This window comes from Ranitomeya imitator, chromosome 2 (genome assembly GCF_032444005.1).
Source record: "Ranitomeya imitator isolate aRanImi1 chromosome 2, aRanImi1.pri, whole genome shotgun sequence".
NCBI classification, from domain to species: domain Eukaryota; kingdom Metazoa; phylum Chordata; class Amphibia; order Anura; family Dendrobatidae; genus Ranitomeya; species Ranitomeya imitator.
In genome coordinates, this window is record NC_091283.1 from 521455018 (window position 1) to 521472464 (window position 17447).

The window sequence follows — 17447 nt, forward strand, 5'->3', positions numbered from 1 at the left end:
CCTGACATTACACACCCTCCCTGGCTCCAAGTCCAGCTTCTCCGTTCACTTGACACTAGTTGGAGTATTGATGTCACAACTACAGCATTCATCACTGCTGCAGCCAATCACAGAGATCAATGGCTCATTTTAGCAACATTGGTGGAGCTGCCGAGCTCACTGGTTCGACTGGAGCAGTGATGAGCGCTGTAATTGAGATGTCTCCACAAAGTTATAGTGTGGTTATAAGAGAGAACAAACTGCAAATTGAAAACCAAATAGGAGACTTGCCCTATAAGAGAATAAAGTATTAGTATTATAATTGCATAGATCAGCTTTCTTGTGAGATTCCAGAACATTTTGCGGTTCTGCGATCTGAACACCTGTATTATTGGATGCCTGATTAAATAACACGTCAGGTGACTTTTCAAAATAAGCTGCTGAGTATGTCCTTGTATCTTGCATTTTATCAGTTCGCCTCCCAATAGAGCAGTGTTTCTCAACTCCGGCCCTCAAGGGCCACCAACAGGTCATGTTTTCAGGATTTCCTTAAGGTACCGTTACACTAAACGACTTACCAACGATCACAACCAGCGATACGACCTGGCCGTGATCGTTGGTAAGTCGTTGTGTGGTCGCTGGGGAGCTGTCACACAGACAGCTCTCCAGCGACCAACGATGCCGAGGTCCCCGGGTAACCATCGGGTTACTAAGTGCAGGGCCGCGCTTAGTAACCCGATGTTTACCCTGGTTACCATTGTAAAAGTAAAAAAAAAAAAAAAAAAAAAAAAAAAAACAGTACATACTCACATTCCGATGTCTGTCACGTCCCCCGGCGTCAGCTTCCCTGCACTGTGTAAGCGCCGGCCGTAAAGCAGAGCGGTGACGTCACGGCTGTGCTCTGCTTTACGGCCGGCACTGACACAGTCAGTGCAAGGAAGCTGACGCCGGGGGACGTGACAGACATCGGAATGTGAGTATGTACTGTTTTTTTTTTGTTGTTTTTTTTTTTTACATTAAGGGTATGAGCACACGTCAGGATTTTTAGCGTTTTTTTTGCGGAATTTCGCCATAAAAACGCTATAAATCCGGTAAAAAAAAAACGCTAACATTATGCATCCTATCTTTTAGAATGCATTCCGCATTTTTTGTGCAGATGTTAGCGTTTTTTTCCGCAAAAAAAACCGTATACCGCAAAAATGGACATGCTCTATCTTTTTCCGGATTTCCAATCAAAAAGGTCATTCCGAAAAAAAAAACCCGCAAAAAATCCGCGCAAAAACGCGCAAATTCCGCAAGAAAAAAGCACGCGGATTTCTGGCAGAATTCTCAGGATTTTGTCAGGAAAAAATCCTGACGTGTGCACATACCCTTACAATGGTAACCAGAGTAAACATCGGGTTACTAAGCGCGGCCCTGCGCTTAGTAACCAGATATTTACCCTGGTTACCAGTGAACACATCGCTGGATCGGCGTCACACACGCCGATCCAGCGATGACAGCGGGTGATCAGCGACCAAAAAAAAAGGTCCTGATCATTCCCAGCGACCAACGATCTCCCAGCAGGGGCCTGATCGTTGGTCGCTGTCACGCATAACGATTTCGTTAACGATATCGTTGCTACGTCACAAAAAGCAACGATATCGTTAACGAAATCGTTATGTGTGAAGGTACCTTTAGTATTGCACAGGTGATAATTTCATCACCTGCTCAAGCATTAATTCCATCACCTATGCAGTAGTAAGGAAATCCTGAAAACTTGACCTGTTGGTGGGTCTTGAGGACTGGAGTTGAGAAACACTGCAATAGAGGAACTGGTCACTAGAAGGTGCAGCAGCTTCTCTGTGTGCCCCTCCAGGTGTTTCCCTCTCCCCTTTAAGTAGACTTCTATATACAGCAGCTGAAATCTGATCCCTCAGTGAAGACAGATCCTAATACAGATAGTCATATTTCAGAGTGAATGATCAGTGCAGTAGATAGGATTGCAAGAGGAGTAGTGACTTATAAGTGGGGTAAGGGTATGTGCACACGTCAGGATTTCTTGCAGAAATTTCCTGAAGAAAACCGGAAATTTTCTGCAAGAAATCCGCATTTTTTTTTTTTTTTTTGCGTTTTTTTCCCGGTTTTTTCGCGTTTAGCATTTTGCAACCGAAATTAGCTTGCAGAATGCTAAAGTTTTCCAAGCGATCTGTAGCATCGCTTGGAAAACTGACTGACAGGTTGGTCACACTTGTCAAACATAGTGTTTGACAAGTGTGACCAACTTTTTACTATAGATGCAGCCTAAGCAGCATCTATAGTAAAAGATAGAATGTTTAAAAATAATAAAAAAAATTAAAAAATGGTTATACTTACCTGCAAACAGCCAATCGCCTCAGCGGCGTCCGTTCCTATAGATGGTGTGTGTGCAGGACCTTCGATGAAGTCGCGGTCACATGAGCAGTCATGCGACCAATCACAAGACGGCGACATCATCGCAGGTCCTTCACACAGAGCATCTAGAGGAACGGAAGCGGCAGCGTGCACCGATGAGAGGCGGGAAGACTCCGGGGCCATCAGAGGGTGAGTATATGACTATTTTTTTATTTTAATTCTTTTTTTTTTACCAATTATATGGTGCCCAGTCCATGGAGGAGAGTCTCCTCTCCTCCACCCTGGGTACCAACCGCACATAATCTGCTTACTTCCCGCATGGTGTGCACAGCCCCATGTGGAAAGTAAGCAGATCAATGCATTCCTAGGTATGCGGAATCCCCGCAATTCCGCAAATTTAATGAACATGTTGCTTTTTTTTCCGCAATGCGATTTTTTCACGGGAAAAAAATGCAACATTTGCACTAGAAATGCGGAATACACTGTAAATAATAGGAGGCATATGTAAGCGTTTTTTTCGCGTTTATCACGTTTTTATAGCGAAAAACACGCGAAAAATACTGAACGTGTGCACATGGCCTAAGATGCGTTTTTCGCTGAGATTTTATGATTATTCTAATCTCAACTAATTCATGAAAAATGTAAGTAATTATTAGTTGATGAAATCGTGCACAATTGAACAGATTTAGATTCATACCAGTGGGAAAAGGATAGATTAGTTACATACATTTTTTTAGATGCAACGAAAATTACACCCATCCCACATTTTCTACCCATACCTCAGATGAGAACATGGTTGCACAGGTACCTATACACCAGCATACAATGGGCTTGGTAAGTCTACCTTCTTTAACACCACGACATATCTTATATTCCTCTGTGCCACCAATCTGAAAGACGGAAAAACAACATCATTTAAGTTTACAATTAAAGGACCATAAATTTTAGCCAAAAAGGAAAAAAAATTATAATGGTAAACTTTGGATTTATAGATAAATTCCCACCTCTCCAAGGACAACAATCATTTTAACGCCTTCAGTGTCTTGATAGCGGAGGACATGATCCATAAAGGTAGAACCAGGATACCTAACAGTAAAGAAATTACAGGGTCTGTGAAGACAGATGTCGTGAATGAATAATAAATGCCGTTGGGTGTGACATAAAATGGTCCTTACCGGTCTCCGCCAATGGCTACACCTTCATAAACGCCATCTGTGGTTCTGGAGATGATGTTATTAAGTTCATTAGACATACCCCCGGAACGAGAGACATAAGCAACACTTCCGGGTCGGTAAAGTTTAGAGGCCAGGATGTTATCCAGCATTCCTCCGGTATTCCCAATCTTGAAACAGCCAGGCTTGATGCCACCAACCTACACATGATAAATACTTTATGTGAGCACCAACAGGAAATTATGATCCTCAATCAAGGAGAATACCCATACTATAGGTAATTCTTACTGTCGCAGGTCCAATAATTGTGACCCCTGTTTCATCAGCCTTCTTGATCAGCCTCCTAGTTAAAGCCTCTGGGATTCCTTCAGCGATTATGGCAATGGTGCGGATCTATTAAGGCAAGACAATCCTGAGCAAACAATAGAACAAGAATATGAAAAAAAAAAAAAAATAGAAACACTAAGAATAAAATAACCTGAGGGTAATTCATGGTCTCCATGGTGCTGTCATAAGCAGACCTTAGGGAGGCGAAGTTGATAAGAACGTCCACTTCAGGATGCTTTCTCATGGCATCGGCCATGTTCTTAAAAACCGGAATGAGGATTTCTTTGTGTCCCCAATAGAACTTTTGCTTATGATCACCACTGGTAAGAAAAGGAAACCCAATGATAAATACTAAGATTACTGTGTAATATAATTGTCAACCCACACTTGTAGCCTAAACCACGTGAAGGGAGGTCATTTTCAGATTCCATGTCTATATATACACACATTGCTCAAAAAAATAAAGGGAACACTTAAACAGAATATAACTCCAACTAAATCAAATTTCTGTGAAATTAAACTGTCCACTTAGGAAGCAACACTGTTTGACAATCAATTTCACAAGCAAAAGGAATAGACAACAGATGGAAATTATTGGCAATTATCAACACACACTCAATAAAGGAGTGGTTCTGCAGGTGGGGACCACAGATCACATCTCAGTACCAATGCTTTCTGGCTGATGTTTTGGTCACTTTTGAATGTTGGTTGTGCTTTCACACTTGTGGTAGCATGAGGCGAACTCTACAACCCACATGGCTCAGGTAGTGCAGCTCATCCAGGATGGCACATCAATGCGAGCTGTGGCAAGGTGGTTTGCTGTGTCTGTCAGCGTAGTGTCCAGAGACTGGAAGCGCTACCAGGAGACAGGCCAGTACACCAAGAGACGTGGAGGGGGCCATAGGAGGCCAACAACCCAGGAGAAGTACCACTACCTCAGCCTATTTGCAAGGAGGAACAGGAGGAGCACTGCCAGCGCCCTGCAAAATCACAGCAGGCCACAAATGTGCATGTGTCTGCACAAACTGTTAGAAACCGACTCCATGAGGATGGTCTGAGTGCCGGACGTCCAGAGATGGGGGTTGTGCTCACAGCCCAACACCGTGCAGGACGCTTGGCATTTGCCATAGAACACCAGGATTGGCAAGTTTGCCACTGGCACCTTGTGCTCTTCACAGACGAAAGCAGGATCACACTGAGCACATGTGACCGACGTGACAGTCTGGAGATGCAGTGGAGAGCGATCAGTGATTTCAAGGATGTGGGATTTTAGTGTTCCCTTTATTTTTTTGAGCAATATATATCTATATACGGTGTGTATATATATTTATTAATTACACACATATATACATACATATGTATTTTATTTTTTTGTCTACAATTGATCATTTTTATTATTGTCTTTATTCATGGATGCCCAACATACAGCGATTAGGCACACTGTTTTTTAACAAAAAGTGCTAAGGTTCACAGACTTACGTGAAAGGGTAGACCATTGCTGAAACCGATGGTTCAGAACGGGAGCATATATAATCGAAATCCAGCATGCCCTGAACTGCCCGAGTCTGCATGCCCCACACAATAGCTTTGGTATGGTGGCTGAACAGCGTCGTTGCCTTAGCTGCAAAAGAACATGGAGGTGACTTAGCCGGTATGCAAGAAAGTGAAAATTGGACACACTGAATCCAAGCAGAGAGGTGGCATAGAGCAAGGAAAACACAGCAAGTCGAGGGAGCACACACCGGATGCAGATGACCTGCACACATCTATGGAGTCTTACGTCTAAACCTTAGTTTTTATAATAGTTATCTATCCACGAAACTTGTAATATGATTTGCATTTTGTTAAATTCAATGCCTTTTGTAAAATTCAATGCTGAAACAGTATTTAGCCAATTACAGGCACTTCTGAATTTCATGAGCGTATATGGCAACATGTGAAGTTCTAAATGCATTAAAACAATGAATTCTACTTTTAACTTCAACACGCGACTTGAAAAATGATAAATCTGCAAATCATATTATTCATCTGGGAACATAAATAGAAAACAAAGTTGGAAATAAGCTAGAGGATGAGTGTCTCAGAGCTCCGAGCTGCTGCTTTGGCGATACATAATGAACCTACGTACAAGTCAGTGACAAAAACAACCATCAAAGCAAACAGGTCACACAAACCAGCAAATCATCCATAGGCCACATTACTAGGGTTGGAGTGTCACTAATGGTCTCCACTGCAGACATGAGCCATCTTACCATTTTGATGGTTACACTAGAATCTAGAAAAAAACACTATTTTATCAATCTTTTTACACCAATTGAAATAGGAGTCTAATCAATGAATGATGCCATACTCTCTTAACCAGTCACATACATTGGAATAAAGTCAGCAGAGCAGGATCAGCTGACGGTCTAGTATATATGGGGTCCTCCTGAATCGTCCCAGTTGTCGTGGAAGAGAAGAATTGGACAGATCAATTTCAACATGCCTGATCCTTTTGTTTTAGAGGACATAACCTGCCCTAAGGGGTCTAAATTCACTGCCATTATACAAAACAATGCATGCTTGATTGACTGAAGAGTGCAACAGTATGGGGATGGTAAAGGTAACTGGTCAGCAGCTTTACACACTCTCAGTCTTTCCTCCAGACAGAAGCCAGCATTACCATTGCATGGCCATCACAATTTTTGACATTTTTGAAGGGATTTCTTCCATATTAACTTCAAGCATTACTACCCTTTTGAATAGCAGAATACGTCTCCTCGTGTTTTTTAGGTTTCCTATTGTGGCATGTAGGTTTATTTGTATTTTCCAAGGATTCCATATTAAAAATGGACAAAATCTCTATTGACACACAGTGACAGCCAGGGAGAAGTTCATTTTCACAGCAACTATAGTATACTGATAACTACAAACAAAAGATTGCACGGAAGGTTTGTAAATTATTGTAAAGGGAATCATGCCAATAGATGCATCTTGTGTTGCTCTTAAAGGAGTTCTAAACATCAACCTTCAAGAGTGCACTGCTCTCCTGGGTCCAGATTGGCAAGGGGAGTTGTGCTCTTACTGGACTGCCTCTGCTTGTGCACTCCAGTGCTGCAAGCAGGGGCAGTTTTGCCACTGCAGGATTGGAGGTGCGCAGAGGGGCTGAAACTGGCCAGATCCATCCAGTTTCAGAGCAGCAATTACAAGCTCTATTGAAAAGAGCTTGTAAGCACTGCTCATGTTTGGTCACAGTTGATTGACCTCAGTGGTGCTTGGAAACCTAGATAAACAGTATCAAATTAAAAATCCCTTACGTTCTTGAGAAGGGAAATAATTTTTAACAACATGTGATTGCAAACGTGCAAGTTTTCACAAGAATTTGAACCATTTACCAAGATGAGAATAATCTTTAACCTTGTAAAAGCAGGTCCTGTTTTTCCAGCTAAGCAAAAGGAGTAGCATAGTTATATATACACAAACCAACAATGTAAAAAATACAAAGCAAAACAAGAAACACTACACATGGACAACCCTAACAACTGTGCTGAATGATCAGCTTCTTGGAGGGAGTAATGAATGCACCACATTTATTTACACACAACAATGGATTGCCTTGATTTGGAGTCATGTTTTGCAAAAAGGAACAGATGAGAGGGGAGGGCAGCAGAATACACACACTGCAGACTGAGACAGCACAGCCAACACCCAGCTCTCAGCTGCCAGCCTACCTTTAACTGGTCCATGTACAGCCGATGGATCTGTTAAAATGAGAACGTTAGGGTGCATGCCCAGAATGGCTGCTTTAAGAGAATGTGAGGTTGAACAAAACCCATTCTATGCATTCACCGATACTAGATGTGACTATGGTCATCTACAGATTAGAATCGTACTTAGTTGCTAATACAGCAAGTCAAGGTTCTGCAACCTTCTTGTATATTAACAATTGCTTCCTATTTTCCACATTTGCGCCACTGAATAGAAGCATTCTTGTTACCATCCAAAGGCCAAAAATCACAGTACAGACTGATCAGTACCTACAGAGGTGTCTGGCTTGCTAAAGACAGTGTCAGCACAAAATGACTGTGCAAACTAAGCACAGGTGACGGTGCACCAGTGGCTTGGTCGAGCAGGTCAGTGTACCTTTCCAGCTACTTGTTTTCCCACCTCTCTCGACCCCTCTCTGACTTAAGCAATGTCAGAACAGTCAGTCAAGATAGAAGAGGGTGGAGATAAAAGGAAAACAAGTAGGTGCCAAGGGTGCATTTAACGTCACTGCCTGGTTTGAATAGTAATACTATGCTGACAGACTCCCTTTAAGGCTATGTGCACACGTTGCGGATTTGGCCCTGCGGATCCGCAGCAGTTTTCCATGCGGTGTACCGTACCATGTAAACCTATGGAAAACCAAATCCGCAGTGCACATGCTGTGGAAAATTCAGCGCAGAAACACAGCGGCATATTTTCCGCAGCATATCAATTCTTTATGCGAATTCCGCAGCGTTTGACACCTCTTCCACTATAGGAATCCACAGGTGTAAAAACGCAGGCGAAATCCGCACAAAACCCGCAGGTAAAACGCAGGTCATTTTACCTATGGATTCTGCAGAATCCGCGTGGAAAAATCCGCAACATGTGCACATACCCTAAGAGTATAAGAAATTCCTTGTTAAAAGCCACTGACTGCAAGCAAATATTTCTAAAACGGCATAGGCCACTGACTGCAAGCAAATATTTCTAAAACGGCATGGAAATGAAACAGATTAGGAAATTGCAGAACGTTTCCTTATGTACGGAGTACATTTTGTGTATATGACCATCTTTAAAATTCCCATGTACCATGGATAATATATTGGTAGCCTTTAGACAATGATTACCATTATGCCAGTATTGTAAAGAATTTTAATGGTAATGTGAACATAGCATTAAGAATATTTAAGGTGGATTTCCCTTGCCTGCTCACAGAGTGCTTTAGTAAGTGGGATCTTTTAAAGTGGCTTTCAATGGAGCAGTTAATGACAGTGTTTTTTGGGTTTTTTTTTTTTTTTGCTATAGCACCAGACCATCAATTGTCATATGATGTCTAAGTATGCAGGTAAGCCAGTAACAGGACAACCCCCAGTCCTCAATATATTGCAAATAATGAGTAGGGAGGCAACAGCTTTTATTCTTCCATCACAAATATAGGGGGATGGCAACACTCCAACCCCAGAGAATGGATGTCAAGCCATAATAATTGACAGCCCCCAGAGGAAGCCCACCACAGGAAGTGCGCATCGGGGCTGCAACAGGACGGACATTCCCCACCCCACATGGGTAAGCACTCTAGGACTGAACTAGCCACCGCACTTTATACATAGCATCTGATCTGAGTTAGGATTATGGGTGGGGATGGATTTTCTCTTGCTCTTATCTGGATTTACTTTCCCCTATGTTATGTAGAGAGACATCTTACTATGATACAGAGCTGCTCTTCTCATGCCCGCCCCCCCAATAAGTCCCTTACTATGTGATCATGTAGCCAAAGTCTATCATAGACAGTGACCAGGGTTTTTTGTCTGACCATAGCTGAAATTTAGCAGTGTCCCCCTATGCATGGTCTTCACCATTCAACTCATCTTTTATATGTTGTATTGCCGTTTTGTTGTTACACTGAGAAATCAATAACATTTTCCATATTGATACGTACATATGGTGTTCTTCATCTGACTTGGATAATTGATTTTGGGGACATTTGACTCCATTTTTTGTAGGTTGTTGTAATTAGGGAGTTGCCCCAATCCCTTTACTTTCTTCCCTTTCCCTTCCCTTGTACATGTATGATATGTCCACCATGGTGAGCTTTGTTAAAGCTGTCAAGCCATAATAGTAACGCAGTGCATAGCCCACATACTTACACCCCCAAACACCAATAGAAACTTTAAACACTGGTGCCATCTCTGCTCAGTATTTGGAGTGTCTTCGGTTTTTTTAACCAAATGTGGGAAATCACAAGAAAAAAAAAAAAATTATGAATAATATTAGAGGGATGTCCCATTTTGATCTGAGCAATGGATAAAACTTGACCATTCAAGACAATGGGTCAGTAAAGGCTCGACCATCACACTAATGGCATTTTAGTTGAGTTACAGCGTTGTCAGTTTTTCACCAACTTAAGACTACGGTAGTTTTGTCTCAAAAGATTCTTTGTAACAATCCCCAATAATGGCAAAATAGCCAGTGAGAAAAATCAAAAACTATCCTGGCCTAGGGTATAGGACAGACGTGACCGGTGACCTCTCACATCAGTTATTTACCACTTCATTAAGTGTTGCTGTGCGCCACACGTATGTGATAAGAGATACTTAAAGGTTGCAGAAGAAAAAGAAAAATTTACCGCTGGGTACAGCCTGCTTGGACTTTTTTGCTGGAGTGATCTCATCGGGGCGTGATTCTGAGAATGATGCTGTCCTGCTGGGTGCAGGAGTCTGGGGAAAAGTAAATAATGAAAAACTTACAGTAACCGTAAAGCCACATGCAGAAGCCTCAAGGAAACTATTTGAAAACCAACTCAATCTTATATTCTGTGTGTTCTTTCAACACTAATAGGACAACCCCTCCCCAAGTGTTACATTCCCGTGTAAATAAAAACAGCCGCTACTTGCCTCCACCGCAGCGGCCTCAGTCGCTTCATTCTCACTTTCCTCGGACAAAGCTGATGCCCAGAAGAAATGAGGCCTGCTACCATTCTCCGATTTCATCTGAGTATCAGTTATATTACAAGAAAGTGAGAGTTAAGTTACCCAATAGTGGCTGCTGATTGGCTGCAGGGCTTATGTTACATAACATCACATGAGCCCCAGAGGAGGAGTATGGGCTGTTTTTAATTTTACACGCGGGAAAATCTCAAATTGGGAAGAGTAATATATTAGGGGGATCATCTGATTTATAATACCCATTCTCATATAACCCATTATCAAATTCTGAGTTAAAGTGGGTATTCGCATTTCCAAGAGCCTATCCCGATATGTAGTAGGTGTAATAATACAATTATTATTATATTGTTATTAATAGCAAATACCTCCAATTAGAAATGTAGTATAGATCTTCTGATTACCGTGTCACTTACCCCATGTACAGGGCATTGCAGTAGCTTAGGTATCCAAGGTTATGACCACTCATAGTGACCGTTAATGGTCATAACCATGGATACTTAATCTACTGTAGTGCCCTGCACATGGGGTTAATGACATCGTGAATCAGGAGAACTATTCTACATTTCTAATTGGAGGCATTTCATAATATTATTACACCTAATACATATTGGGATAGGATCTTGGAGATGGGAATAACCCTTTAATGGTTGGCTGATTCCTCTATTCAGTATCCTCTACTCTTGGCATTGCGTCATCTCTGGAGGACTTGCCCCATCCTGCATTACACAGAAAACGCACAGATTTTCCTTCTGGTGGCACTGAATGAAAAACTTAACAGGGTTATCTGGGACTTTGTTTTGGTTTTGTTTTGTACGCGTGGGGCCAAGAACTTACCGGCAGGTAGTTGCCAACTTTCTGCCTGTTCTGCCCTATATGATCTTTCCCGTCTCAGAATGTGAGTCTCCTTCCTCCCTTGACCTCACATCAACAGTGCAGTGCTTCCTTTTCTAGGATGCTCTTGACAGGGCATCACTGCTGATATCCTGCTAATTGACAGCAGCTCCCAGCAATTAGGCAGCGGGGAGCCGGCTGTTAATCAGCATGACATCGGCAGTAACACCCGATCGATCGATTGACAGAGCGGAGCATAAGAGAAGAAGCTGCTCTGTCAATGTGACTTCAGAGGGTGCAGGAAAATAGTAAGCAGGAAAAAAATTGGTGGGTAGCCGGAAGAGATAGTCGCTGGGCAGAAGAGGCAGGTAATTCATAACTACCTGCCGGTCAGTTCTCAACCCCATAAAAAAAATTAAAAAAAATTAACCCCTTAATGACAGCAAATAGGTCTTAACTGACCTGAGATACAAGAGAATAGCCTCCCCATGCAGGTGACAATCCAGCAGCTGTCGGTTGTACACTATAGCTGACAACTTGCTGCATTAGCCACGATCAGTGTTTGCACCATCCAAATCGGTTTAACCCCTTAGATGCTGCTGTCAATAGTGACTATCTACTATATAATTGTCTAAGGGTCACTTCCGTCTTTCTGTCACGGATATTCATTGGCCGCGGACTCTGTCTGTCAAGGAAATCCAAGTCGCTGATTGGTCGCGTCAAAACAGCCACGACCAATCAGCGACGGGCACAGTCCGGAAGAAAATGGCCGCTCCTTACTCCCCGCAGTCACTGCCCGGCGCCCGCATACTCCCCTCCAGCCACCGCTAACACAGGGTTAATGCCGGCAGTAATGGACCGCGTTATGCCGTGGGTAACGTACTCCGTTATCGCCGCTACTAACCCTGTGTGTCCCCAACTTTTTACTATTGATGATGCCTATGCGGCATCAATAGTAAAAGATGTCATGTTAAAAATAATTAAAAAAAAAAACAAAAAACCTGCTATACTCACCCTCGATTGTCCGCCGAGCCGGCCGCCATCTTCCGCTCCCGGCGATGCATTGCGAAATTACCCAGAAGACTTAGCGGCCTCGCGAGACCGCTAAGTCATCTGGGTAATTTTGCAATGCATCCTGGGAACAGAAGATGCCGGCAGCCGCACGCTACAAGGGGGGCCATCGGATCGGAAGATGAGTAAGTTTATTTTTTAGCCTGTGACATACGTGGCTGGGCAATATACTACATGGCTGGGCAATATACTACGTGGCCATACATATTCTAGAATACCCGATGCGTTAGAATCGGGCCACCATCTAGTATCATAAATGGTTAACAGAGTGTGGGGGCTTCCTCTTTATCCCAGTTGGTGCCCTCAGATCATGATTTTGTGGTCCTGATGTTAGCGATGGCAATTCATGGCCAAATAGCGGCCCTAGAGTCTGACGGCTGTTGTAACCTGTTCAGAAGTTAGCGGCATTTAGGTGGTAAAAATACACTTTTTCATTTCTGTCATGCCACTTTGCATTCATTCTGGAAAAATCACATGAAGGGTTAAAAAACTACCTGACTGCAGTTTTCAATATGTCAGGGGGTGCAGTTTTAAAAATGGTATAACTTTTGGGGGTTTCTCAATATATGGGACCCCCCAAAGGCACTGAATAGGTCCATAAAAAAAATTAATTGGAAATTGCTGACTTTTTAAAATTTCTCTCAAATTTCTGATATTTTTTATGAATAAAACACAAAACATATTGACCTAAATTTACCATTATTATAAAGTATAATGTGTCACGAAAAAAACAGTCTCAAAAACACTCGGATTTGTTGAAGCGTTCCAGAGTTATTACCAGATAAAGTGACACTGGTCAGGTTTCAAAAATTTGGCTCAGTCAGTAAGGGGTTAAAAAAAAAAAAAAAAAGTCTGGGATAAGCCCGTTAACACTTACAAGTATCCTTACATAAAACAGCTGATTGCTGGGATCAACTTATTGAGAAGGGATTCATCCATCAGGCTGTGGGCTAATATGCCAGCCCCAGTAACGGGGAAAACCAGCAATACTAAAAATATATTTAAAATGTTGAAATGCCTCCCATATATTTCAATATAGTAATACCCCCCCCCCCTGAAATGTCCCCCCAAAAGTTTAGAATAGGTCTGACTTACTGAGGAGCTGCCACTGGCATTCAGCAGAAAATTAGCAGTGTGGGCTGCAGTAGGAGGCTGGTTTGGAATTGGTCTGTGGCCCAGGGCCATACCCACAATGGCTGTCATATGAGTTTCCGTACCAAACACGTGTATTGGAATTCCAGTGGTTTTACCTTTATTATAAAAAAATAAAAAATAAGAAAACAGGACAAACACAAACATTTACTTTTAATGCAAAATAAATAAATAAATAAATAAATACATAAAATAAGTCCATATCTCTATGTAAGGGAATATAAGCGTGCAACGTATTTTTGGGACAAATTGTGCCTGGGACCCACCTGAAAAAGCAACATATAACTGACACAAATTATGAATATATTGCACAACATTGTAAGAACAATATTGTTGTGCACTAGTGTTCAATCTTTTGCTACTTATTATAAAAGTAATAGCATGTTCACTATTTGGGTGGCTTACATTATAGTGGAAAGCACCAAAAAACAACGCCGGCGGCGGGAAAAAAAAAAAAAAAAAAACAGCAAAGCTGCCAGCAAAACCACTTCAGAAGAAGACTGCAACACCAATAGGTGTTTTCTATGAAGTGGCTTCGCTTAGAAAAACGGTGTGGTGTGCATATACTCTAAAAATATGAACCAGTGAGGTTATATCTGAAAGCATTACTTGGTATGAGAACACGAGAACTGAACATGTACAATGTATGTTAAACACTTAGTCTTAGGCTGTGAGCACACGTTCAGGATTTTTCGCGTTTTTCTCTACAAAAACGCGATAAAACCGCTAAAAAAAATGCTCACATTAAGCATCCTACTATTAGAATGCAATAGGCATTTTCTATGCACATGCTGCGTTTTTTTCCGGTGCGGAAACGCATTCCGGAAAAAAACGCAGCATGTTCATTAATTTGCGGAATCGCGGGGATTCTGCACACATAGGAATGCATTGATCTGCTTACATTCCGCATGGGGCTATGCCCACCATGCGGGAAGTAAGCGGATCATGTGCTGATGGTACCCAGGGTGGAGGAGAGGAGACTCTCCTACAGGTCCTTGGGAACCATATAATTGTAAAAAAAAAAAAAAAAAAAAAGAAATTAAATAAAAAATAGTGAAATACTCACCCTCCGATGGCCCCCGAAGTCCTCCCGCCTCTCATCGGTGCACGCGGCGGCTTTCATTCCCAGGGATGCTGTGTGCGAAGGACCTGGGATGAAATCGTGGTCAAGTGATCGTGACATCATCCCAGGTCCATCGCACAAAGCATCCCTGGGAACGGAAGCCGCCGCGTGCACCGCTGAGGAGATCGGGGGCCGTCGGAAGGTGAGAATAACCATTTTTTTTTTTATTATTTTTAACATTATATCTTTTTACTATTAATGCTGCATAGGCTATACACTACATGTTTGACAAGTGTGACCAACCTGTCAATCAGTTTTCCAAGCGATGCTAAAGATCACTTGGAAAATGCTAGCATTCTGCAAGCTAATTACGCTTGCAAAACGCTAGTGTTTAGCGGAAAACGCATGCCAATTCCGCATGCGATACGTGTGCACTTAGCCTTAAAGCCAAGATCTCTGGGATAGGGTAGTATGGGAAGAAAAAAAAATAAAAAAAAATTCTTACCCTCATTCCTTTACTCACCTACTTCACCCATAACACGAAGTCCCTCTTGATAATTTGGCCCACCTCGTCTCACAAATATTGTAACCTCATGTTCTTTCAGTGGTCCCTGAAAGTCTTTGATAGCTCGAACAATACCCTGGGGCAAAAGAAATGAAAAAGGTGCAAAGGCTGATCAAGAGAAATCCAACATGTTCCCTACTGTAAATTTATGCACACCTGACAACTCACCTTAAAAGTTGCAGCAACATTGGTAAAGTTTGCAATACTTCCACCAATTATAAGGATTTTACCTTTAAAAAAATATATATATAAATTACACACAAATTACCATAAATGCTTTCTCAAACCTATTACCAAGTTCTAAACTGGGATAACTTGCTTATCTCTGCGGTTCAGACTGCTGGAATTCCTGGGGATCCCAAGAAGGGGGCTCTTGGACCTGAGCATCAGGCTCTGCTGCCCCATCTTGAACAAAGATGTGAATGCTTGGCCTTTGCTACATTCATTGTCTCGGAGACTGCTGGGAATAACGGAGCACTGTATTTGGCAGTCCCATGGACAATGCAATGTAATAGGAGAAGAGCACGCCCAGTTATGCTGCTTTCAAAAAGTGTTTTATAGCCCCGATCTTGGCATTAATGGGACTCTCAACAGTTGGACCCCCACCAAATCTCAATACATTGTTTGTGGGGGGGAGGAAATAAGATGATGTTGTGGGTCTTCTAGCACAACAGCTTTGGTGAAATAAGTTTTCACAGAAGGGTGTCCTAAACATAACATACACTTATCAGGTTCACTAGGGTAAGAATATATAGATACAGTTGTACAAATAAGCAAACAAGGTAAATCTTTTAATGGATACATTATAAGGTCACTTACCATCAAGATGTTTTTCTCTAGTCATAAGAGATAGGATGGTTTTGGCATAGTCATAGGTCTGTTGCTCACTAGGGGCTCCAGAATACTCCCCATAGTTGGCTAGTTCATCCACTCCACCCAAATCACAGATGGTGTCACTAGTAGACAAGAGTACATGAAATGAATGCTAAATGTGCCATCTTAAAAAGAAGGTGAACTTGCTTGACTTAGTTTAACGTTCAAGTACAAAAATCGAACAACAAGATGGCATTAAATTAAACAAGTCAAAAAAAAGTCTAGAGTAGACCACACCAGCTGCTCATCCTTGGATTAAGAAGGATTTCCCATACAGGATGACAACGTGTATAAAATCATAGCACTTAAGGTTGAAAAACAACATTGGGTTACTAAGCTACCTACAATCCTTCAAAGCAGAAATGTGCAGGATTACAGCACCAAATGAGTTAATGTGATGCTGATGGGAAGGGGTTACTATTATAATGAAGAGAGGAGGCAGTGATTTGTTCCAGGCACCACATGCCGTAGAGCCTGGAAGAAATCATTATCATATACTGGTTTAACCATTCTATTACTTGTATACCGATAGTAATAGATCAAAATCGTTCAGAGGGCGACAGATTCCCTTTAAATATAACAGCAGAATAAACTCCTACTTTCCATGACGTCCCTCATGACCCCACACCAGGAGAAATACCAAATGAATGGATTTTAGGACAGGATCACTGCCTGAAGAACTTTCCTTCCACAGGTCATCTGTTGGCCACATAATATGTCCAGCTTGTATTGTATACAGAAGGTATTTAGGCTAGACCAGGTTGCGGCTCTACAAATCTGTTCTACTGAGGCTCCTGCCCTTTCAGCCCAAGAAGCGGAGATAGCCCTTTTTGAATATGCCTTGAGACCTTCTGGTGGTGCTCTCCCCTCTGATTTGCATGCAATGGAAATGGTGGATGTGATCATCTGGCAAATGTCGCTTTTGCTTTTGTTCTACCCTGCGAACTGGCCGAAAAGTTTGAATCTTGCCTCCAACCTCCGGCAGCCTTCATAATGTTGAGCTGTCATTCTCGCATCCAGTGAATGAACCATTAGTTCCTTCTTATTTGTGGATGCTGGCAAAAGGAGGGTATGATAATCTCTTGGTTCAAGTTCGCACTTGAAACCACCTTCGGAAAAAAATGTTGGGCCAAGCTTAAAAATTATGTGATCTTCCAGTATACAAAGATAAGGATCTCTCACTGACAGGGCTTGGATTTCACCAACAAACTTTGCTGAAGTCAACGCTACCAAAAAACTCTCCCTTCAGGGTTAGCATCTTGATGTTAATGTTCTCCTGAGGTTCATAAGGAGACTTGCATAGAGCATTCAGTACAAAAGTTTAGATACCATGGAGGCATCGATTTCCTAATTGTGGATCTTAATCT

The 17447-nt window shown here is 42.1% G+C and overlaps 1 protein-coding gene across 2 annotated transcripts in view; it reads right to left on the reverse strand.

Annotated features, from left to right (window-relative positions):
- The window catches only part of ACLY (ATP citrate lyase), a 79819-nt gene that overhangs the window by 10544 nt on the left and 51828 nt on the right, over positions 1-17447 (reverse strand). Inside the window, exons 9-20 of one of the 2 annotated variants that reach the window (XM_069751783.1) lie at positions 16027-16163; positions 15376-15437; positions 15166-15283; positions 13523-13677; positions 10207-10297; positions 7562-7591; positions 5331-5472; positions 4003-4171; positions 3813-3917; positions 3528-3724; positions 3357-3438; positions 3132-3242 (exon numbers count right to left, since the gene is read on the reverse strand). In XM_069751783.1, the coding sequence (XP_069607884.1) occupies positions 3132-3242; positions 3357-3438; positions 3528-3724; positions 3813-3917; positions 4003-4171; positions 5331-5472; positions 7562-7591; positions 10207-10297; positions 13523-13677; positions 15166-15283; positions 15376-15437; positions 16027-16163 (1399 nt within the window). The remainder of the gene's footprint in view (positions 1-3131; positions 3243-3356; positions 3439-3527; positions 3725-3812; positions 3918-4002; positions 4172-5330; positions 5473-7561; positions 7592-10206; positions 10298-13522; positions 13678-15165; positions 15284-15375; positions 15438-16026; positions 16164-17447) is intronic. The other variant, XM_069751784.1, reaches the window with a different exon arrangement.